Here is a 19,786-nt window from a genome sequence, read left to right as displayed (position 1 = left end):
ACTTTAACCCGCCGCAAGCTGGCTGTTTATTACGACGAATACCGCAAGAATATGTTTATATTTATCAGTTATTTTGCGATAAGTTTTATCATACAAGTTCACGTATATTATCACACCTGTTACAATATTCCGATCATTTGTCAATAATAAGTTATTTCTTTCGTATATATATATATATATATATACACGTATACTATAAAGTTCGCCATTTAAGATTAACGCTTCGTGACGTCCGTTGTTCAAAGTTATATCTTGTCTTTTATATGTTCTCAGACTCGTAGGTATTATATTTGAAACCTGTACAGGAACCGTCGCTCCAGTTTGCTTTTTTACAGATTTTTATTCGAATTTAATAAGTATTCATTGTATATATATAATTAATGAAAGAAATTAAACCAGAATTTAATTAAATCGTAAAAATTCTAGGAAAAATATATACCTCGGTGATATTTTTTCAACTCCCTGTTCAAATTTTTCTTAATAAAATTTTTCCGCACGAGTTCATCTGCAATTTTATCCGGGAGAAGTGTGAATAAATGTAAAAGAAGAAAAAAAAACTTGAAAAAAAAAACAATGACAAAGAAAAGCCCGCTGATAAATGTAGAAAAAAAAAGTGGCAAAGGTGGCGGCGAAGTTATAACGGATCGGGAAACGATTTTATCGTCACGGACTGCCGACGCAAAGTCAAGATCGAGATCGAGAGACTCGCGGAGTGCAGAGCTTCCTCGAATAGTTAAACGATCAGGGTAGGGAGGGAACGACGATGATCATCGTCAAGTTTGCCAGTGAAATAACGTCCGTGGACCGAATCGACGAGGCAGGTTCCGTCCGAGTCCTCCAGTCGGTCCTCGGCTTCTTCGTTCCTTCTCATTCGCTCGTCGGTCCGCGACGCTAGCGAAGAAAAGGATCCGAAGCAAAGTATAGGTTTGTTACTTACACAGCCAGAAGGAGTCGGCATATACAATCAGTGTGATTGTTTCACACCCCATCATCAGCGTCCTTACCCCCTCCAGTTCCGCATCCGTCGGTCGGCTCCTCTCTCTCTCTCGTCCCTTCTCTTCTCTTCTCTTCTCTTCTCTTCTCTTCTCTTCTCTTCTCCGGCAGGTCTCATTACCCTGATCACGACCCAAGATGAGCGACTCCTCGGGAGACGAGAGACGATTCAAGTTATATTATAAGAGACACGAATAACACTCACTTCGTTTTTCCCCCCTTGTCCTCCTTCGCCTTTTTCTCAGTTTCCAGTTTCTTTTTACTCCGTTCTTATCTCGCACACTCTGATGGTACAGTCTCTCTGCACAGCTGTGCTACTCGGCGAAGAAATTTTGCGGCGATAATTTTAGTTAGCAAATTTAATTTAATAAGCCCGGACATCGGCAGTGTTCTGACATTTTTGCGCGACCGCGGGTCACTTGCGGAACTTTCTACATGCTCGTTATTTTCCTCGGACTAGTTCAACTGTCGGTTGGGAGATCGTCATTAGCTCGTGGACTAAGAACCCTGTATGAGCTGGGCACATATGTGCATGATGCATCAATGTGCGGCAGTACCTATGAATTACCGAGTGAACAGTTAGGATGCACTCGGCTGCCTGGGGGGCCGAAGTCAGGGGACAAATCGAGATTGCAACCTTGCGATTCTGCATATAAGGCAAAGACGCAGCGACGTTACGTGGATGCAAAATTAGCAACGGTACGAGGCGCTGTGCAACAGCCTCCGAGGAGACGACGACGAAGAAGAAGAAGAAGAAGAGAGATGATTATTCTGAAAACAATGCGGCGCGTTGTCGGCGAGGCGAGAGGGGCGGGGAATCGAAAAATAGAAAGGAAAGAAAGACTGGGAAAAAAAGCAGCGGCAGAGAAGAATCGGTGTAAAAACTGCCTGGATCTTCCGATCGGGAGATCGGAGCTGCAGGTTACCCGTTGTTCGAGAGTAAATATCTTCCGATCGATCGACGCTGCTGCATCCGCGACGAGCAAAAGAAGCAACGGTGTAACCAGGGATCTTACAATGTCTCCCCCGACACCATATATGCATAATCGACCCTTCAGGAAATTAAATTTGCCGAGTGTTCGCATCAACGGTCGAACCTCGCAGCTTCGCGAGGAGGCGAGGTGTTGCTCTGCGAGCCGAGGCTATACGGAGCTGGCAAGGCGAAGACGGAGGTTAAGGGTGACGGGATTGAGCTTGGGGGACGGGGGTAGTAGCTACACAAAACCGCAGCGTATAGCTTCAAAGAGGTCTTGCCAGCGGGACTACCTGCCGTCTACTTAACCGACTTTGATCAGACTGAAACCGCTGCTTGGTACACATAAACCTTATACAAAGCTAAACGGATAGTAAGGCGCACCTTATACGCGATGGGTGTAGGTAGACCTACGCCCATTCCATTCTGCAGTTGCACTTGCAGGGCTCGCGACGATCCTACGGCGTCTGGATTTCGGTAGCAGTTTTTTTTTTTCTTTTTTTTTTTCTTCTGTCGTGAATCTGCGAGATTTTACTTTTAAACGTGTTCCCGGGGTGGACGAGGATCGAAAAGTAAAATGGCTGCTTGAGGAAGAAGATGCAGTATCTATTATAAAGATTTTAAATGAACAAAGGTCAAAGTATAAACGAATAAAACGTAGAATTGTATTCTGGACACAAACGCAATTAGATGTAACGGAAACGAATTTAGTTGCGTTGACATGTTTTTGAAGCAAATTTTTCTTCTGTCTTCGTTTACGATAATTTTATTTTTCCATCGATAGAGCGAAGAGAAATCATCAAAAGACTGTCGAATTCATTCAAAAGAAATTTGTACTCGAATCCGACGAACGAATTGAATCGATTTGAAAATTCATTGTTCAGATAAATTCTTTCGTCAAAACCGTAGCAATTGTCCGCTCGTAATAAGTTTATTTTCCTGGGTTAAAATCGTTTGAGAATAAATAGGCCTATAAGGCTGGGCCCGAGTTCGAAATGGAAGAACCTTCTAACGCTGTAGAAACCCGATTTCAATAGAATCGGCGGAAGATCCTTTCCGTATAACTCGTATCTATATCTCTCTATCTACCGAGTAGCGTTCTCGGCCGAGCTGTGAGCGTTTATATTATTTATACAGTTGATTAGGGTCCGGCGGAGGTACCTGCAAAGGTAGTTTGGGCCTCACGGCTCCGCGCAGGGTTGAGGTAATGGTAAATGGGCCCGCGTACGTGCCCCACGCCTGCTAGGCTCCCCGGGCTCGCGTTTGGGTCTTATTGGGCCTTGGGCCTTTGTGGACCCGCGAGGCTTCGCTGAGGCTCTAACGCAACACGTGCTTTCGTTTCTCGTTAGAGAATCATTTGGCCGATCGGACCGATTCCGATTTCGATCGCGCTTGCGATTACGCCTCGGTAATTCTCGACGTGCGAACAAAAAATCTATCGGAAACCTTTGTTCTCAGTTATATCCAGCAATTGCCTCTGCTCGCTTGCACGGAGGATTGCAGCTCGGCTGCCGTAATACTGCAGCACGATCGGCGGTGATTCATTACACGATTTCACCAGGATGCTCCGTGACCGGATTAATTATGGTAGATATATTCTACAACGTGCGAGCAGAGCTTCATTTTCGTCCCAAAAGTTCATAATTCTGTCGCACAGGTATAACCGACGACTTGCACTTCGGAGGGATCCAAAAATTTCGATCATTGATCGAATCGTGGATCATTCCGCAATCGGTTCGAAGACTGCTAGGGAATGTTACGCTAATTATCGATCCTACAGCGTCACGGCGCACTTTATAATACGAACGACCACGTCGCGTGTCCGACGCTGTTGTTTCTACGGCTCTCCGTGACTCCCGCGCTTTCTCAACAGCTGTTCACCATTCCCGGAAATCGGGCTGAAGACCGTGCGTCACAACTGGACACTATGACCGTTATGGTCTAATCGTTTCAAAATCTTTCGGAAAAAACTCTCGATATTTTCTATATCCTTTCAGATAATTTCATCAATCGAGGACAGTTCATGGAGATACAAAGATTACACTACGTGTGCAATTCACAAATATTCAGTTAAATTACATTTTTTTTTTTATCCGTGATACTCGTAATTTCACTACGCTATGCGTCTCAATTTTTTTTTTTCTTTCTTTAATTAACTCGAATAATTAATTTTAAATCATAAAAACTCATCTCAAACTCCGAGGAAATTATCGATTATAAATATTGCGGTAAAGTAACGCTTGGGAGTTAATATAGATCTAATCTGCAACGTATATCTTACCACCGATAAAAGTCACATTTTGGTATAATAAACCTTGTTACAGTAATGTCAAGAAGAAAAACGCGCCAGTCCCCAAAGTTAAGCGGTAAAAATACGACATTAATTTTCTTTTTCCGTCTATGTAAACCTTAAGACATGAGCTGTCCGCGGCAGGAAACACCCTTGAAACCGCGACGTTTCCGGTCTCTTAATTATTCTTATACGATATGGATTAAAATTTTCCACGCTTCTGTAATAACAAATAAATACCAACTGACGTAGGTATATAACGATAAACGTGAGAAAACTTACCACCGTGGGGCGGGCTCTGCTTGTAACACTCCTGCTGAGCCGTCGTCGCCTGTCCGCCCGACGAACCCGCGGATCCCGTCAGCTGCCCGGGAACGACGGACGTCGGGGAGGTCGCGCTTACACCCTGGTGATGGTGGTGGTGATGGTGGTGATGGTACTTGCTCTTACGGTACTGATGGTCGAGCGAGTCTCTCAAGTGACTGCCGAAGGGTGGGCCCGAATCTATGTAAGGCCTCTGGCCCAGTCCGATTGCCCGGAACTGCTGCTGCTGCCCTAAGTCAATTGTGGGGCAAAACATATTTCAATTAGAATAAAGGGAAGAAAGGGTGGGGGAGGGGGGGGGGGCAGAAAAAGAGAGAGAGAGAGAGATTCATGAGCATCGAGAGTTTTCTCCAGTGCTGAAGTGTTACGCTTTTCTGCCAATTCCATCTTCACAACGGCTTGAATTGTCATTAATCAAGTCCCAAAAAATTTTTGGAATAAAGATTATTAGAGTCACCTTTATGTACGGATAGTTGGATTATGTATTTTTATATATAAATATCAAATTGTTGGAAATTTGGATCGAGCCAGTTGAAAATCAGATTTCGTTGAGGATTTTAAAGCGAATTTGAAAGTGTTTAAATTTGCAGTTCTCTTGATTTTCACTTTCAAAGAAGCTCCGCGAATTTCCGGACCTTGAGAAAATAATCGGTCAATCAAAAATGAAAGAAAAAAGTTTAGCTTTGTCCGGAATCTTTCTGACACCCTCAAGAAACAACCTGCGGCAAATTTCTCTAAAATATTATTTCCATGTAGACCTTCGACCAAATAGCATTCTAATCATTAAGGCTGGACGAAGGTGCATTACTGATAGTTAGAAAGCGTTTATCGAATTTTCGTGGGACTCGATAAGTTGGATAGGGTTTGATTAGAAAGGTCGCGGCTCGTGCAGGGAATTCTGGAACCGGGGAAGTTTTACCGATTACGCCAGTGAAAAAGAAGCCGGAGAGCGTTGGGCCTAAAGGGTATTTCAGGTTTGTGTGGATCGCTAAACGGGTACAACGAACTGTGTCGAAAATGGGAGGGAAATCGAGTTTTGCAAGGCGGCAGGCCGATCGTGTGCCGATAATTGGCGGGCAGCTCCGTGCGTTGTAAAGACGTTAAGGAGTTGAGATTCTGCCTAGATCAATCAACCTTTGAACAGCCGCTGATACGGCCAAGGTTTTTCTCCGCAAATACACGGAGAAATTGATGCTGGCATCAATTGGAATGATTTTGGATTAGCGCGTACGTCAAAAGCATAGTTACACCCATAACTAGGTAGGTATAATGTCGGGTCGAAGCGAATGCCTCTGCAGAGACCATAATTATGAAAGACACGAGGCGATGGAACGTACGGCATGCTATTGAACCGAGATTTCAACGTGGTCGAGCCTCTTAATCATCCTAATATCCGCCTAATTGTACAAACGATATCCAGGACCCACTAGTATCGGCGAAACCTCGACTCCGGCGTACTAAGGCTGACGAAATATTTTCACCATGACGCCTCGAAATCTCCCCGATCGTTGGATGCCGGCATGGAATTACAGCGAAATTCCTGCAGCCATCTGTATTTACTTTGACACAATTCCAACGCGTATGGAATATTTTTCCGGAAAGTAGGTATTCACGTTCCAGTGAAGAAGAAGAAGAAGAAGAAGAAGAAGAAGAAATGGCTATAGAACACTCGCAATAATCGGGATGCGCACGAATGCTGGGATCGAGGATTACTGTAAAATAATTGTATCGAATCCCAGCCTACTACTCCCACGAAATAATAGCTCTGATCCGCCGCAAGAAGAGCGACAAATAATATTCGACCGCAAACTGCGCGAAATTGTACCCACGATCAGGGCATATCTGTGCGGGACGTCGATACCAAGTATTATACAAGTGAGATTGTATCGTTCACCGGTGGCTAGTGGCTACTGTTCCCGATCAGCTCTCGAGCTCTCCGATCGAGAGCCATGGCTATATACATCGGATCGAGCCGAAGATCCCACGATTGACTTCTCACGTACCGGACGTGAGGCGCTGTAAGGCCCAAACCTACGTTGTTCTACACCATCAGGCCTTTTTTGACTCGTGTTCATCTCTGCCCGTACCGAATGTCTCGGAGGGGGGGGGGGGGGGGGGAGGTTAGGTTAGGTTAGGTTAAGGGGGAGAGAAAAGGCAGGGGCATGAACCTGGCCTGAGATGAATCTGCAGCAAGTAAAAATGTGTGTAGAATAACTACCCGTTAATATTTTACTCCATAAAAATATACAGCTGACCTATTCTTACGTTGCAGTTTCACGCGCGTCGTAGTTTTCTGCCGAATTATCCTTATTTGAGTACAGAAGGTGAAACATCTCTGCGACGGTTTGATGAAATTGTTCCAAATTTTGCATGTGAGTTGAGTTTCGCGGTTTCGAGATACCCTGTAAATTTTATTGAAATTGAATGAAAAATTTGAAAGTTTAATATTTCTCACTCGAATCGTGTTACATTTGAATTACATGTCTCTCCGTGATTATATAAGTCAAGATTTTCAGAAACTGTGTGTGAACGTACGTGAATAAAAATGCGAGTGTATTGTTATTGGTGTTGGAGCTCGAGTCCCAGCCGTGATTTAATATGTACACGGTATGCACATATCCGCGGCGCGTTAATGTGTGTGCGTGAGTGTGTATGGGTTATAATGTAACGGCGTGGACTCATTTATCTAATCACATATAGCAGCGGATGTAGCTCGCAGGCTTCGTGAGACCACTCCCCAGCGTCTTATTGTTAGGCCCTTCTTGACGTCGAGTGAAATTCAAACAACTCCATGATTCACGTTACAGATGCACTGGACACCATGGTCATCACTGTGTCTCCATCCCCTAGCAGGGGCAATGGGGGTTGTAAATACGCGTTTGAATATCACGAGAAAAAGAGAGGAAAATCAACTCTTCGTCAATGAGTGGGAAAAAGCTATAATTCAGACACGAGGCGTTTCTTTGGTCCGTTGTAGTGTATTAAGATTTGCTTTCACAATCAAACTTAAAAGATGCATAATTCACAATTAATCTCCGGATGTTCAGTAAAATATCAAATTACAATTAGCTTGACATACGCGCCTGAAAGGACTACGGCATCGGAAGTACCTACGCGTTCGCATGCAAAGCGGACGTTGAGAAGGGGGCGCCTTATGTCTCCGCGGCGCGCGGCTTATATGCAAGAATTGAGGAACAGGTTTCGAAAATTACGGAAAAATAGCTCAATTACATGAAATTATGTGAAAAAGTAGAAACAATTTCAATAACAAAAAGCTCGCTGACGATTATATTGATATAATAAGGGGTGGCAGGTGTTTCTGGGGTGTCGTGTGCCATTGTTAGAAGACAATGCCGCCGCTGTAACCCGGCGTGGCTTCGGTAAAACAGCGATACGCCTTGCCTACGGAGCCGCGCACGCACGCGACCCTCTAGTCGTATATGCAATATGTTGTCCGCCTCTTACCGGCCCCGAAACCCCCGTCGAATTTCTGGCCTCCCGGACAAGAACCTATTAGGATACGTGTTGCTGCCATGGCCCAAAACCTAACGATCCCACGGGAGCTCAGGGAGACGTCAAACGTCCAAGTATCGGCTGTTACAGCCTCTCAAAAGCGATTGTCAGCTTATCGAGGAGCAGACAGATCCGTTTCCAATTTCTGAGCGTCATGCTATTCCGCGATATTAAGAATATCGAGCTTTTTATTCTGGGTATTCAAGATTTATCAACACTCCTCCCCCTAATCGTTTATTTACAGGGAAAACTCTCGGATCACGTGACCGTGGGAATTTTTCGATCGATATTTCAAAGGCTTACAATCTCCTGCACCCCTATTTTATAGCCATTCATAGCCTGAATAGGTGTTGTTGAATTTAGAGGGGATGGTAGCTAGTCTGGAAGTGTATATCTGAAAGCTTGCGACTCGCCTCATCAATACTTGATTCCTCAAAATGCGAAATGCCCGCAAACAGTACAGATTTGCGGTTTAGTTTGGTGCACTGCAGCAGAGCTGTGGAATACGGTACCTGATCAATCGTCGGCGTAATAGTAACAACAACATCACCAACAACAACGTGATAAGTTATAACGACTCATTTTGTTGCATGAATTTTGACTACGAGCAAACTTTGAAAAAGAGGAAAATAATAAGGGTGTAGGATAAAGTGAAAAAAGGGGATCGAAGCTGCAGGCGTACAAAGTGACGTCGCGAACCACATGCCATGCCGTGCGATTCGCGTTTGGCAGGAAACTTAAGCGAGCAGCATGCAAGCCGAATTCGTGGCGGTTGCTGGCGCGTTGCGTGCAAATTGAAGCTACATTGATCCAACGATGCACAATGGCGGTCACATTGTAAACCCTTTGGGTAAAATTGAATGAAAAACGAAGAAGGAAAGTAGAAAACAGAAAAAAAGTTCACGACACGAGCTGCAGTGCCTGGATAAATGGTAAAAATGTCCAAATTTTAAACGACCTTCGGCTCATCTTGTGGTAGGTACTCACTGGTCTTGGATCTGGGTTCCCTTGGGCCATCAACCGTCACCTTAATCGCCCTGCTGTAGGTCGCAACTTGGGGCGGACTCGTTGATATCGTTATCGTTATGCTGAAACTTTTTCCTGGAACGAGAAAAATAGAAATAGAGAAAATAGTTAATAAACATGGTGGAAATTTTCTCGTAATAGTTACGCGTGACGTCGCAGTTGTACGATGCAATCGTCTAATTCTAAGATTGGTTTTCTCAGTTTTCACACAATACACGCTTCGTTGGTTGAGGAAATTTTTAACGATAACGGATATTCGCTTATCTTTATTAACTTACAGTGCAGGCGGTGCGACAACATCTAATTATTATCGTTGCAAAAGTGTAACGCATCTGCAGTATAAATCAGGTTTAAAAAAAAAAAAAAAATGAAAAATCGACGTTCTTTCCTATAGAATTCGGAAAGAAATCTCGCTACAAAGTGCACTCTCGCTCATATATATATTGCCTTGGGTAATTATGCGCATATATAATCTTAGTGGCGAAATAAAATGGCTATTAATTACTTCTATATCTATTAGCCCCCCGAGTCGGAGCGCGGCGCTCGGCGGCTGCTCGAGGGTTCGCGGGTATTGAGAAAAGTATTAGCGAAAGAGCGAAGCGAGGTGCGTATTATACGTAGGTATACCTACTCGTGTAGGTGCGCACACGCAGCTGTAGGCGCGATATACGACTGCGCTTCAGAGCCGGAGGTTGGAGGCCCGGTATATTAATTCTCTCTCCATAAACGTCGTTGTAAGAGATTGACTACTCGGTCTTAACCGCCTAGTCGCTAATATGCATTTGGTAATTCATTGCCGCAGCTTCTTCGGTTTTAAACGCCTCCTCGCTTCATTGTATTATCCTGTGTCATTGGCGAGCTGTTTTGCGGACCAAAGATCGGCGCGAAAACAGCTAGACATACAGTATACAGTCCGAGCGAAAAAAAACTTCGCTGCAGAGGATAAAATAAAGATTATCGTCCCCCGGGATGAGATCCCGCATTTTCGTAATTCCAATGAGCTCACAGCCTCTCCGACACTTCGTCCGATTCGAGCAGTCCAGCTCCTCGGGGTTCACCGCGATTACGGATCAGTTATACACACAGCCATCGACTGGCTGCGGTTCACCAAAAAATACCTCGCAATTATCATCAGAGCTCTGTTATGGGTCGGTGGACCAGCAGGTTATTGAACGCACCATGGCGGCGGTTAGGCCTCGGATAATAGTCGTTTTAATTTAAACGCGTGTAATAATTATCAGGTAGCGTTTTTATTGAAGGCATGAATTAGGGGCCGCGGGTAACTTGGCGCAATTCCGGTCCAAGGATTCGGGTGCATCCTTGCAGTCGTTAACATTGAAGCTGATCCTGTAACGTGGCGAGAACGATTAACCCCTTGAGGCTCAATGGGAACGGGGTGAAAAATTTTCGCCAAGACTGTACCGAACTTGGAGCTGTCTTAACGATTCGTACAAAGTGTTTGGGAGCGTTATTAAAAGTTGAAACGTTTCATTTTTTATGACCAGCCGAGAGTCGTTCCGGAATTCGCCGCCTGTCTCCACGCCTGCAAAAGCGACTGTTTCTCTACAACGTAACACCACGGACTGACTCTTTGAGGTTGAAATAGAAGCCGGTGTAATAATCTCTACTTGCGAGTCCCTTTTTTCATCCCTATTTCCGTTGTAGAGTCCATTTATTTAAAAATCGAATCAGACGGTCCGTTCGAGCGTAATGAAAGTTTTTCTTTCTCTGCGATTTTTTTTTCTTTTTTTCTGTTTTTTTTTTTTTTTTAGAAAATATACGAGGTTTGAGGGAGAAAATTATTATTTATATGTATACTGTTATTAATTACTGAATTAGACTCGCGCCGCGCCGCGTTGTTTCTTTATTCCGTTACGAATCGCGTTATGTGTATACGTACATAGATATCTGTATACATATAATCGCGCTTTCCATTCCGCGTTACACGCATATACACATTTATATTCACAGCATTCGTAGAAACTATTATTCGGACGTGTTAAATGCATGGAGATAAAGAAAAGATGAAAGAAAAAAAACCATCAAAGTGATAGAAACCGAGTCATTATGTATATATATATACGTCGTTTACATAATTTGGGAATATTTTTTTACCTCTCGCGAGTGGTGCACCGCAGCTGTGGTGAATGATTTCGCGTTTCGCTCGATATAATCTGCAGGCACGGATAAAAAGTCATTCAATTATCCGATTTGTGCAATTATCCCGGTGGAAATCGGCGCCTTTTTGTCAACTGCAGACACCTAAAACCGTTTCGACGTTTCTTCGCCAAATCTTTTCACATCCCGTATTCAAGCAGGTATATTTCATTCGTTCACTTATAACCGTATGTACCTACGTGTATGCACCTTTGCCGAGCGTTCGTCAACATGATAACAGGCATCAAACACCCCCTCCCCCCTTCACCCCTTCGTAACCCCTTTCTCGCCGACGGGACAACTGCAACTGCAACTGCAACTGCAACTGACTGCGTCGTCACATATCGTCCGGACCGTCCCGTCGGATTTCTGTGTCATCCCTTTATGCCCTTCATTGTATCATTGTTATCGTCATTGTTGACGGAGCGAATACCATCTATGTGCCCGTGTTACGCAGGAATGCGATGCACAGTTCAACTGGCCGGATTATCACGTGGATTATCCAGTGAAACGATTATGAAACGATTTGGAGTAATTTTTAGATTCCTTGGATTCGATCAAGGCGAAGTCTGTACCTTGTCGTGTTTATTCATTTCGCTGAATGACGACGACGAAGCATCGAAGGGGTGAATTTCGAAAAATGACCATTTAGGATGAGTAGGGTGGTTCTGCAGGGAGTTTTTTTCGTGAATTTTATTGACCATTTTACTAGAAATTTAAACTACAATTCTTGTCGGGATCTATAAGATGACGATTTTCATTATTAGATCCGGTCACTAAGTAAAAGGAGTTTTCGTAAGTTGGTGAAAGCTGCGTAGACAACGTCGTTTATCGAATACCTTCAATAAAATAAAATACTTTGTAACCGATATTGCGTACGTAACAAAATGAATTATTCTGTAATAAATAAGTTTTCTTGTATAATTCAAATTCTTTAAGTAACATTTTGCAACCTATTTTTTTTTTTTTTGTTCAGAATGATAAAAACAAAAAGAAAAGAAAAGGCAGAAGAACAATTTGACACGGTCCGAAACGTAGAAATTAAATTATAAGCATAAAGTTACAATATAAGGAGAATTAAAATAAAAAAAGATGTGTATTCGATAATTTAGAGCTGACGAATTAAATTGTCAGTTATAACAGAGTACAAAATATAAAGGACGATTTGAAAAATAGCATATCAAAAAGAATGTTGCTCATCGGGCGATCCATATTCCCTATAAAAGACACGATCCACCGTGACAAGATCCACAGAGTAAGACATTCCTAGATTATGCAAGACCGTACAATTCCGCATTGGAATCTGTGTCCTCGACGGAGGCAAAAACTGTCGAATTCTTTGAGAGAATGCTCGTCGGCGTACGGCCATGCAGGCCGGTGTCCTGGTACTGGGTAGGTGGTCGAGGGGCGCGGGGTGGTTCAGGGGTAGGTGGCACCGGTCTATCGCATTTGGGGCTAATAATGCAGCCGCCCCCGTGCCGGAGCTGCGGTTAATACTCGATGATGGGAACAGTCATCTGCAGAGACAGCCAGCCGGTCCGGCAGAGTCTAGCTCAACACCAATGGGACGAAACGGGGGCATACCGTCCAGGCTATAGGATAGGATAGGATATACGGTGCACCGCACGTTGCGTTACGTCGCGTTACGTCCCGTCGCGCTGAGCAGGGCTGGCGAAAAATGTAGGGTGCGTCGGTAGGCGAGTTCGCACGGGGGAGGCGGAGAGAGAGGAGGGGTGGGTGGGAAACGGGGGTGAATTGTCAAATAATTACTATCGGTGGTAATTTTGACCCTGTACGTGGTATGTGTATATAGACACATATATATATATATATATATATATATATATATATATATATATATATATATATACATAGATATTTGCTATCAGTATATATATATTACTAATTATGGAACGTAGCGGCAGAAATTACTCCATATATGGCTTTCGAGGCTTTGAATTGTTCCCTCTTATTTTATGCCCTAATTCACGCACTCGTCGAGGTTATGATAACGGAGTGATGATTTAGCACGGTGATCGGTAATTTATGATCGACAGGATTTCGGATATTAACTCTTGATTGATACTCTGGGGTAGGAAAAGATATAGTCGAATCCAAGTGAATATTTATACGAAAGTGGTTCATTAGAAGAAATTTGATGATTTCGAATGGTGATTTTCATGTGGTAGTAAGAGAAGTATCTTTGAAATGAAATTATTTCCACTGGTTCAGTTAAATAGTTTTTTTTTAATGAATAAATTGTCTGCTGAGGATTATTGAGATAAATACTATCTTGGATATAACTGTTGTTTAATTTTTGCAATCGAGTAAATGCAGTTATAATATCTACCAAAGGGAATTAAGGAAGATTTCCAACGAAAATTTAACGCTAATTGCGGATTTATCTGCGAGCTTTTTGCTGCTGAAGAGCCCGCGCCGGATATTCCTGCACTCAAATTAATATGTTTACAAAAGAAACATTTGTACGAATTGTTTGTAATACCAGTCCGTTGTCGTGCGAATAGACATAACGAGGGAAAGAAGCCTCGGGGCTTGTTGCAGTCCAATGTGGGAAGAGGATTGACGGCGAATACGTACACAGAAATGTGCGATATAATTTATATTATTGCAAATTATATTGGATGCGCGGAAACGAGCTTTCTCTCTGTGTCCTTTACCACACGCCGTCACACGTACAATTACGTACTTTACGGATGGAACACTGTACATGAGTGTTGGTACTATCCACGGGGCAATTGATGAGCTGTTTTCATTAGCGAAGATTAACGATGCTTTTTACTTTTTCCTATATATAAAAAATCATTTCATTAATATAGCAACCGCCGTTTCGATGCAATGAAAACCGCAGATTAATTTGTAAATTGAATTGGCCAGTTGACCGCGGATTGTTATTGCTATAGACATATATAACAACCGATGATTTTTCGGTACAACAATAATATCCACATGATCTGGTGGACACATTCCCTAAGGTTTTATATACATATTTGTGTATGTGTGCATATGAATAGGGTACGAATTTACGACTGAAACTGCAGTGCAGGGTTAGCTCCGTTGAACCGCGGGGGCTGTATAGGAGATGACGATAAAACGTGTGACAAAAGGGTAACGAATCGTATCCGCGAGCCGATGCACTGCTCTCTGGATCAATCTGTTAACCATGGAACCCCGTGATCCCGAATGGGTGAAAAATAATTCGTAGGTGATCGCCTCGAGGTGAAAATAATAAGTCAATTGAATTTCGAACTGGGGTCGAAGGTGTCTTACATGTGTGCAAACTTTAAGGCTCCAGGGGTTACCGAGTTTCTCCCTTCGCTCGATCCCCGTTTCAACGCGATGATCGACGTTGGGAAAAGCTTCTGCGATCTATCCGCACAGTACGAAGAGCGAAATACCGTGACGGGAATGCAGACGCCAATGATAAACTGGGAACGTCATTCTTGGTAATTGCAGTTTGGATCGATTGATACCATCGCGAGATGATTTCGGGTTAACAGCCAGTTGTTTTTGGTGGTGTGGGATTGCAGCGGACGTCGAGTAATGACTCTGGGGGCTGCAGGCCGAGCGGATGAACGACGGGGCGGAGGGCTAGGCTAGCCTGTAGCCTGACGATGATTACAATAACTGTGATTTCGACGGGAGGACGGAGGACGGGGGCGAAGGGCGGGGGTGGAGGCGGGGGCGGAGGGCTACACCGCGGCCTCCATTATATCGCTTTGTGCGCGAATTGAGTGATCGCATTTATTAACAGAGTACCGGTGGCTCGAGGCTCTCTGCTGCGGAATCCGGAAGAATAAAATCTCCGGTAGCTCGCCGTTTTCAGTTTTTACGATGTCAACCACTTGTCGGATCGAAATGTCACGCAATTAATTTACATTTCATTTGATTTATCTGGAAATCATCGATGCCTCGCGATTCCGTGTACCTATATATAATATATATATATAGATGAGGGAAATCAGCCGACACGCGTAGCAACGAAACCGGACCGCTTTTTAATTATAGTCCCGGGTTTACGTAACTTGATTTGGCAGCGATTAAGTTATAACTAATTTCACTGGTTGGGTTGCGATATTCGTTTTTTGCGGATCTCACTGTAGATCACACAGTCGAATGATACATGTGCGTGTATGTATGTTTCGCTAACACAGCATCTGATTCCTGGTAGATTACCAAAATGCGAAGATGGGATAAAACCGTTCTACGAAAATTCATGATGATCGAGGAAATAAGGAACGGTTCGAATCAACTGGGCGTAGATTTTTGTGAATCAGATTATTCGCGGTATAAAAAGGAAATGAAAATGGTGTTTAGGCATGAAAAAAATTCACTAGCCGTATATAAGGAATTCAGGAAGATCGCGCAAAGACGCATTGTCATACCATATTCTGTATGAATCAATTTCACGAATACGATGACAAATCTCACATACTGTTGCCAAAGACATTAAAGTTCCCTGAATTAACTGGTGATATTCGCTAGAATAGATCGATTCTAATTCCTCAATATTTCATTAACAGAAATAACTTGCCTCGTGTGTTATATCAACAATGTTTCACTAACAAGTATCAGATTTCGATTAGCTCTAGTTACGGACAAACAAGTGAACGCGTGAGTTGTGATACGCATAATTTAAATCAAAATTACCGCGTCAAAAACTCCGTCGAATTCAATGATCGGATTTTCCTGTGCGCTTGAAAATTTTGCGAGATGATTCAACAACGGTACAATTATAAGTTTGTAATTATAACACCTGCGGTGAATAAATTTTCCGACTACACATACGCGAGTATAAAAGTGAATTTCATCAAAAAAATCATACCCGCGATTTCTTGAGTTAAATTTATACGAATTATCGAAGAGTTTGAATTTTGATTTTTCTCTCGAGGGTGTGTATGGAGCTGTTTGATGAACAGTGACATCGGATAATTGAAAATGGGTCTGTGTCGTCAAGCGTTGCATATATACACACACATATGTACGCGAGTACATTTTTACCATCTCTGTCTATTTTTTTTTTTTTTTTTTTTCTGTTTTGAAACAATAATATTTCTGATGGAAATACATTTGCACGTCAGTCTCCATGCGGATCTTTCACCATTATTATTACCACTACTATCACGATTATTGTTCGTGCAAATATATATTCATCGATCACAGATACAGATTTTTCGCCAGTTTCACCTGCAGAACTGCAGCTGCGATATGTTTGGTAAAAAATTACATATTTACATATATATCTTCGCAACGTTTAACGTATGTCAAGATAATATATGTGACGTGCGAATTCTCACCTCTGCCACTTCTGCCGACGAATCTCAGGTCGTTGAATTTGGCGATCTGGTTCTTCATTTGGGCCATCGAATTCCTGATCTCGGCGCAGGAATTGTCTTCGTTTCCAGCGCGAACTGTGACGGTGGTGCCGTCGGTAACCTCGCCGAGTGCTACCACCTTGAATCCGCCCGGTAGCGCCTTGTTCGATCTCCAATGCGTCGGTAGCTTGCTGCAGAGGAAGTAAGGTGACCCTGGAAGCCGGGAAGAGGAGAATAATTTCACAGAGTGAACCCGGGTCTGACCGAATTGCGAAATTGCCAAGTGACCGACGTCGCTGTCGCGGAAGAAAGTGCTCACTGATTTCGGTGACGTCGAAGTCAGTGACGTTATTCTGACGATGCACGTTTAGGCAAAAACGTTACTTCACGTCTCGAGGATTGTCCGAAATTGTGTGGAACGTAATGAACAAAACGCGTTCATATTTTGAAAAGCCAAGCAATGAAAGTCGTTCTACAATTAAACGTTAATTAAATTTTCCCAGATGTTTCGTTACAGTAAAGTTACAAATTTCAGCTTCGTTAATTTCGAGTGTATACGATGAGCAAGATTTATTAACCGGCGTTAAGCTACCGCGTGCAAGAAAGTCACCGGTTACGTTGCGATCCAGATGGCGTGATGATTCACGATTCAAGATCGATGATCGAGCACAAGGATTTTTAACGGGATGTGTGCAACCGTTAATGGGTATTGCAAAATCCGAAATACAACGGAAAGACGCAAATTTCGATTACTCATGCAGCCTCCTTCCATAGACTCTCAAACTTTCTCAATTGATGAATCCTCCCGATTGACTCTCGCAGGTTTCAACGACTCGAATTAAATGACGAGACGGTTGCAGACGCGTGCGAAGAATTTCAACGGAAAATGGAAAATGGACGTGGAAAATTGGAGGATTCCTCACCCGTCCTGACGAGTTCCCCAGGGTGTTCGGCCTGCGCCTCGCCGACGAGCCTCTCCGTCCACCAGAGTTCACCAACGGCTGCAGTTTCGCTCATCTCGCCGCCGCCGCCGCCTCCTTGGTACCCTAAGCCGCCCCCTTGGAGGGGCGACAGCGAAGATCCCGTTAATTCACCGTCTCCTCCTGACCCGACACTCCCAGCACCACCGCCACCCTCTCGTGTCCCAGTGAAATTCTCCCCGCAGCTTACGGACCCCACCGGGAGATGCATCCCACTTGCACTGCACCGCGGAGTCACCAGTTTCGGTGACTTTTTAATCGAAGGGGTGGAGGGAGGTTTTCTTCGTTTCACTATGCAGGTACGCGCTTGCACGTTTCCCTTGACACTGTCTATCGCTTTTTGCACTTTTGCGTCGGAATGTTTTTGATTTATTATACTTGTTACGAGTGATTGTAAGTTAAGCTGTTATTTATCGACAATATAGGCTCTTCAGATTAATCTTATTATTATTCTTCGGGTATAATTCAGAAAAGTCATACAAATATTTTTCACCTAGATTATAAAACGAATCGCTGCAATTTTCTGCACTGACGATATAATTTGCCGCGTGTTTTACTTTTGGTAAACGTTCAACGTTTCAACTCTCGCTCAAGTTTTTAGACCAATTAGGCTCGCAACGATTGATCGTATAACTGTTGCATACTTTCTTCCGGGATATTTGAAACTCGCACTACTCAGTTATCACCAGGGATGATAAGAAATCAACGGTTTGATAGAAAGTTAGATAAACCCTAATTTTAAAACAATCACACTGTTCCACGGTGTTCCACGATTGAGTTGTACAAACAATTTCCTTGCAGTCTTAAAGTTGAACTGAGATAAATCGTATATATAACGTACGAGTGTAATTTACGCCTAATAATTAAAATTCACCCATGCAAGTCAGCCGCACGTGTATTTCAATTCAAATATTATTTTATCAAGTTAAAACGTTGGCACGTATGAATGTCCTTGAGGTTACGATATTATCACCTCTTGATATTAGAATAATCAGCATTTATATACAAATGAGAAAGTGGTACAGCGTTAAAAAGCAGTCGTTGACTCCAAAATAAAATTCCCCCCCTCAAAAAAAAAAAAAAAAAAGCAGCAGCAGCAGAAACCTACGAAGCGTGCAAACAACGGTTATCCACAAACGTGGCTACTACACGCCTAAAGAATGAAATTATCATTAAACGATAATAAAATCCATTGAATATTATTGTACATATTATACTCGAGCCTGAAGACACGACGATATGACGATGTATATAAATCAATCGGACAACAGCTCGCCTGCAACGCGAAGAAACTAGTCGTAGGCAACAAGCTTTCAACCGACCATCAATCAGCTGCGACGACACTTGGCACTGTTTACCGAAATCCGCGGATCCATGCGATTCTCCGGAAGAAGATGATCACCGCGTCCGGGATCCAAGTCCCAACTCTCTGGCGGCGAAACGTCAAACGCGGTTGACACGCGTGACTGCCGTTAGCAGGCGGCTAGACGGCGTTAAGACCGGCGGTCGCAAGCGGTCGTCAGTCGAGTCAGTCGCAGTCGGCGGTGCGCGACGTTGTGTCGCGATCTCGTCTCGTGCCCCGGGTCGGTCGGTCCCTCCCCCAACCCCCGGCCCCTGCCCTCTGCCCAGCCTCTCCCTCTACCTACCCAGGCGTTGATACTTTGCCGACACTGTGCAACGCCCGGCGCGCGGCCCGTTGGTTGGCTCGTATGACGATCGAAATTCCCGGAGCACCTCTCACTCACCGCCGGAGTCCTTGGGGATGATTGGCCATTTTTTACCGTTTCTTCCTTCTTCCGCTCTTTCCCTCCCTTTACCTTCCTTTCCTCTCCTTTCCTCTCCTCTCCTTATATGCTTCTTCCGCTTCTGACGTCGGAAGGTTGTACGAATTATACTTGTATACGCAGATTCGTTGTTTACCGGCTTGTGCGAATATTTTTCAACGAACGATTGAATCCATGACATGGTTGTATTGCTCTTCAATTTTTACCTCAAATATTACCGTGATGATATTTTTTTTGGGAGTAGGTGTATAAGATAAATATATTTGCATTTATGCCCTGCCTACGTTCAAGACCATATTGTGATATCGTAATATATTCATCACAATTCGGGATTCGACAAGATATCTTATAGGTACCCGTGAATGGGATCGGTTTAACGATAGATTCAACATTCTTCCGGGAGATTAATTATC

The 19,786-nt window shown here is 43.5% G+C and overlaps 1 protein-coding gene across 4 annotated transcripts in view; it reads right to left on the bottom strand.

Annotated features, from left to right (window-relative positions):
• LOC124416615 (protein lozenge-like) overlaps nucleotides 1-17,949 on the bottom strand; it is a 37,780-nt gene extending 19,831 nt beyond the window's left edge. For 3 of the 4 annotated variants that reach the window (XM_046897845.1, XM_046897847.1, XM_046897848.1), the window contains exons 1-4: nucleotides 17,533-17,949; nucleotides 16,592-16,822; nucleotides 9,081-9,194; nucleotides 4,539-4,817 (exon numbers count right to left, since the gene is read on the bottom strand). In XM_046897845.1, the coding sequence (XP_046753801.1) occupies nucleotides 4,539-4,817; nucleotides 9,081-9,194; nucleotides 16,592-16,822; nucleotides 17,533-17,800 (892 nt within the window). In that variant the 5' untranslated portion in view covers nucleotides 17,801-17,949. The remainder of the gene's footprint in view (nucleotides 1-4,538; nucleotides 4,818-9,080; nucleotides 9,195-16,591; nucleotides 16,823-17,532) is intronic. The other variant, XM_046897846.1, reaches the window with a different exon arrangement.
• Nucleotides 17,950-19,786: the final 1,837 nt, after the last annotated feature.

The sequence above is a fragment of the Diprion similis genome, chromosome 2 (assembly GCF_021155765.1).
Source record: "Diprion similis isolate iyDipSimi1 chromosome 2, iyDipSimi1.1, whole genome shotgun sequence".
NCBI classification, from domain to species: Eukaryota; Metazoa; Arthropoda; class Insecta; order Hymenoptera; family Diprionidae; genus Diprion; species Diprion similis.
The sequence above is the reverse complement of the archived record's forward strand: the minus strand, read 5'-3'. Positions and strand labels throughout refer to the sequence as shown.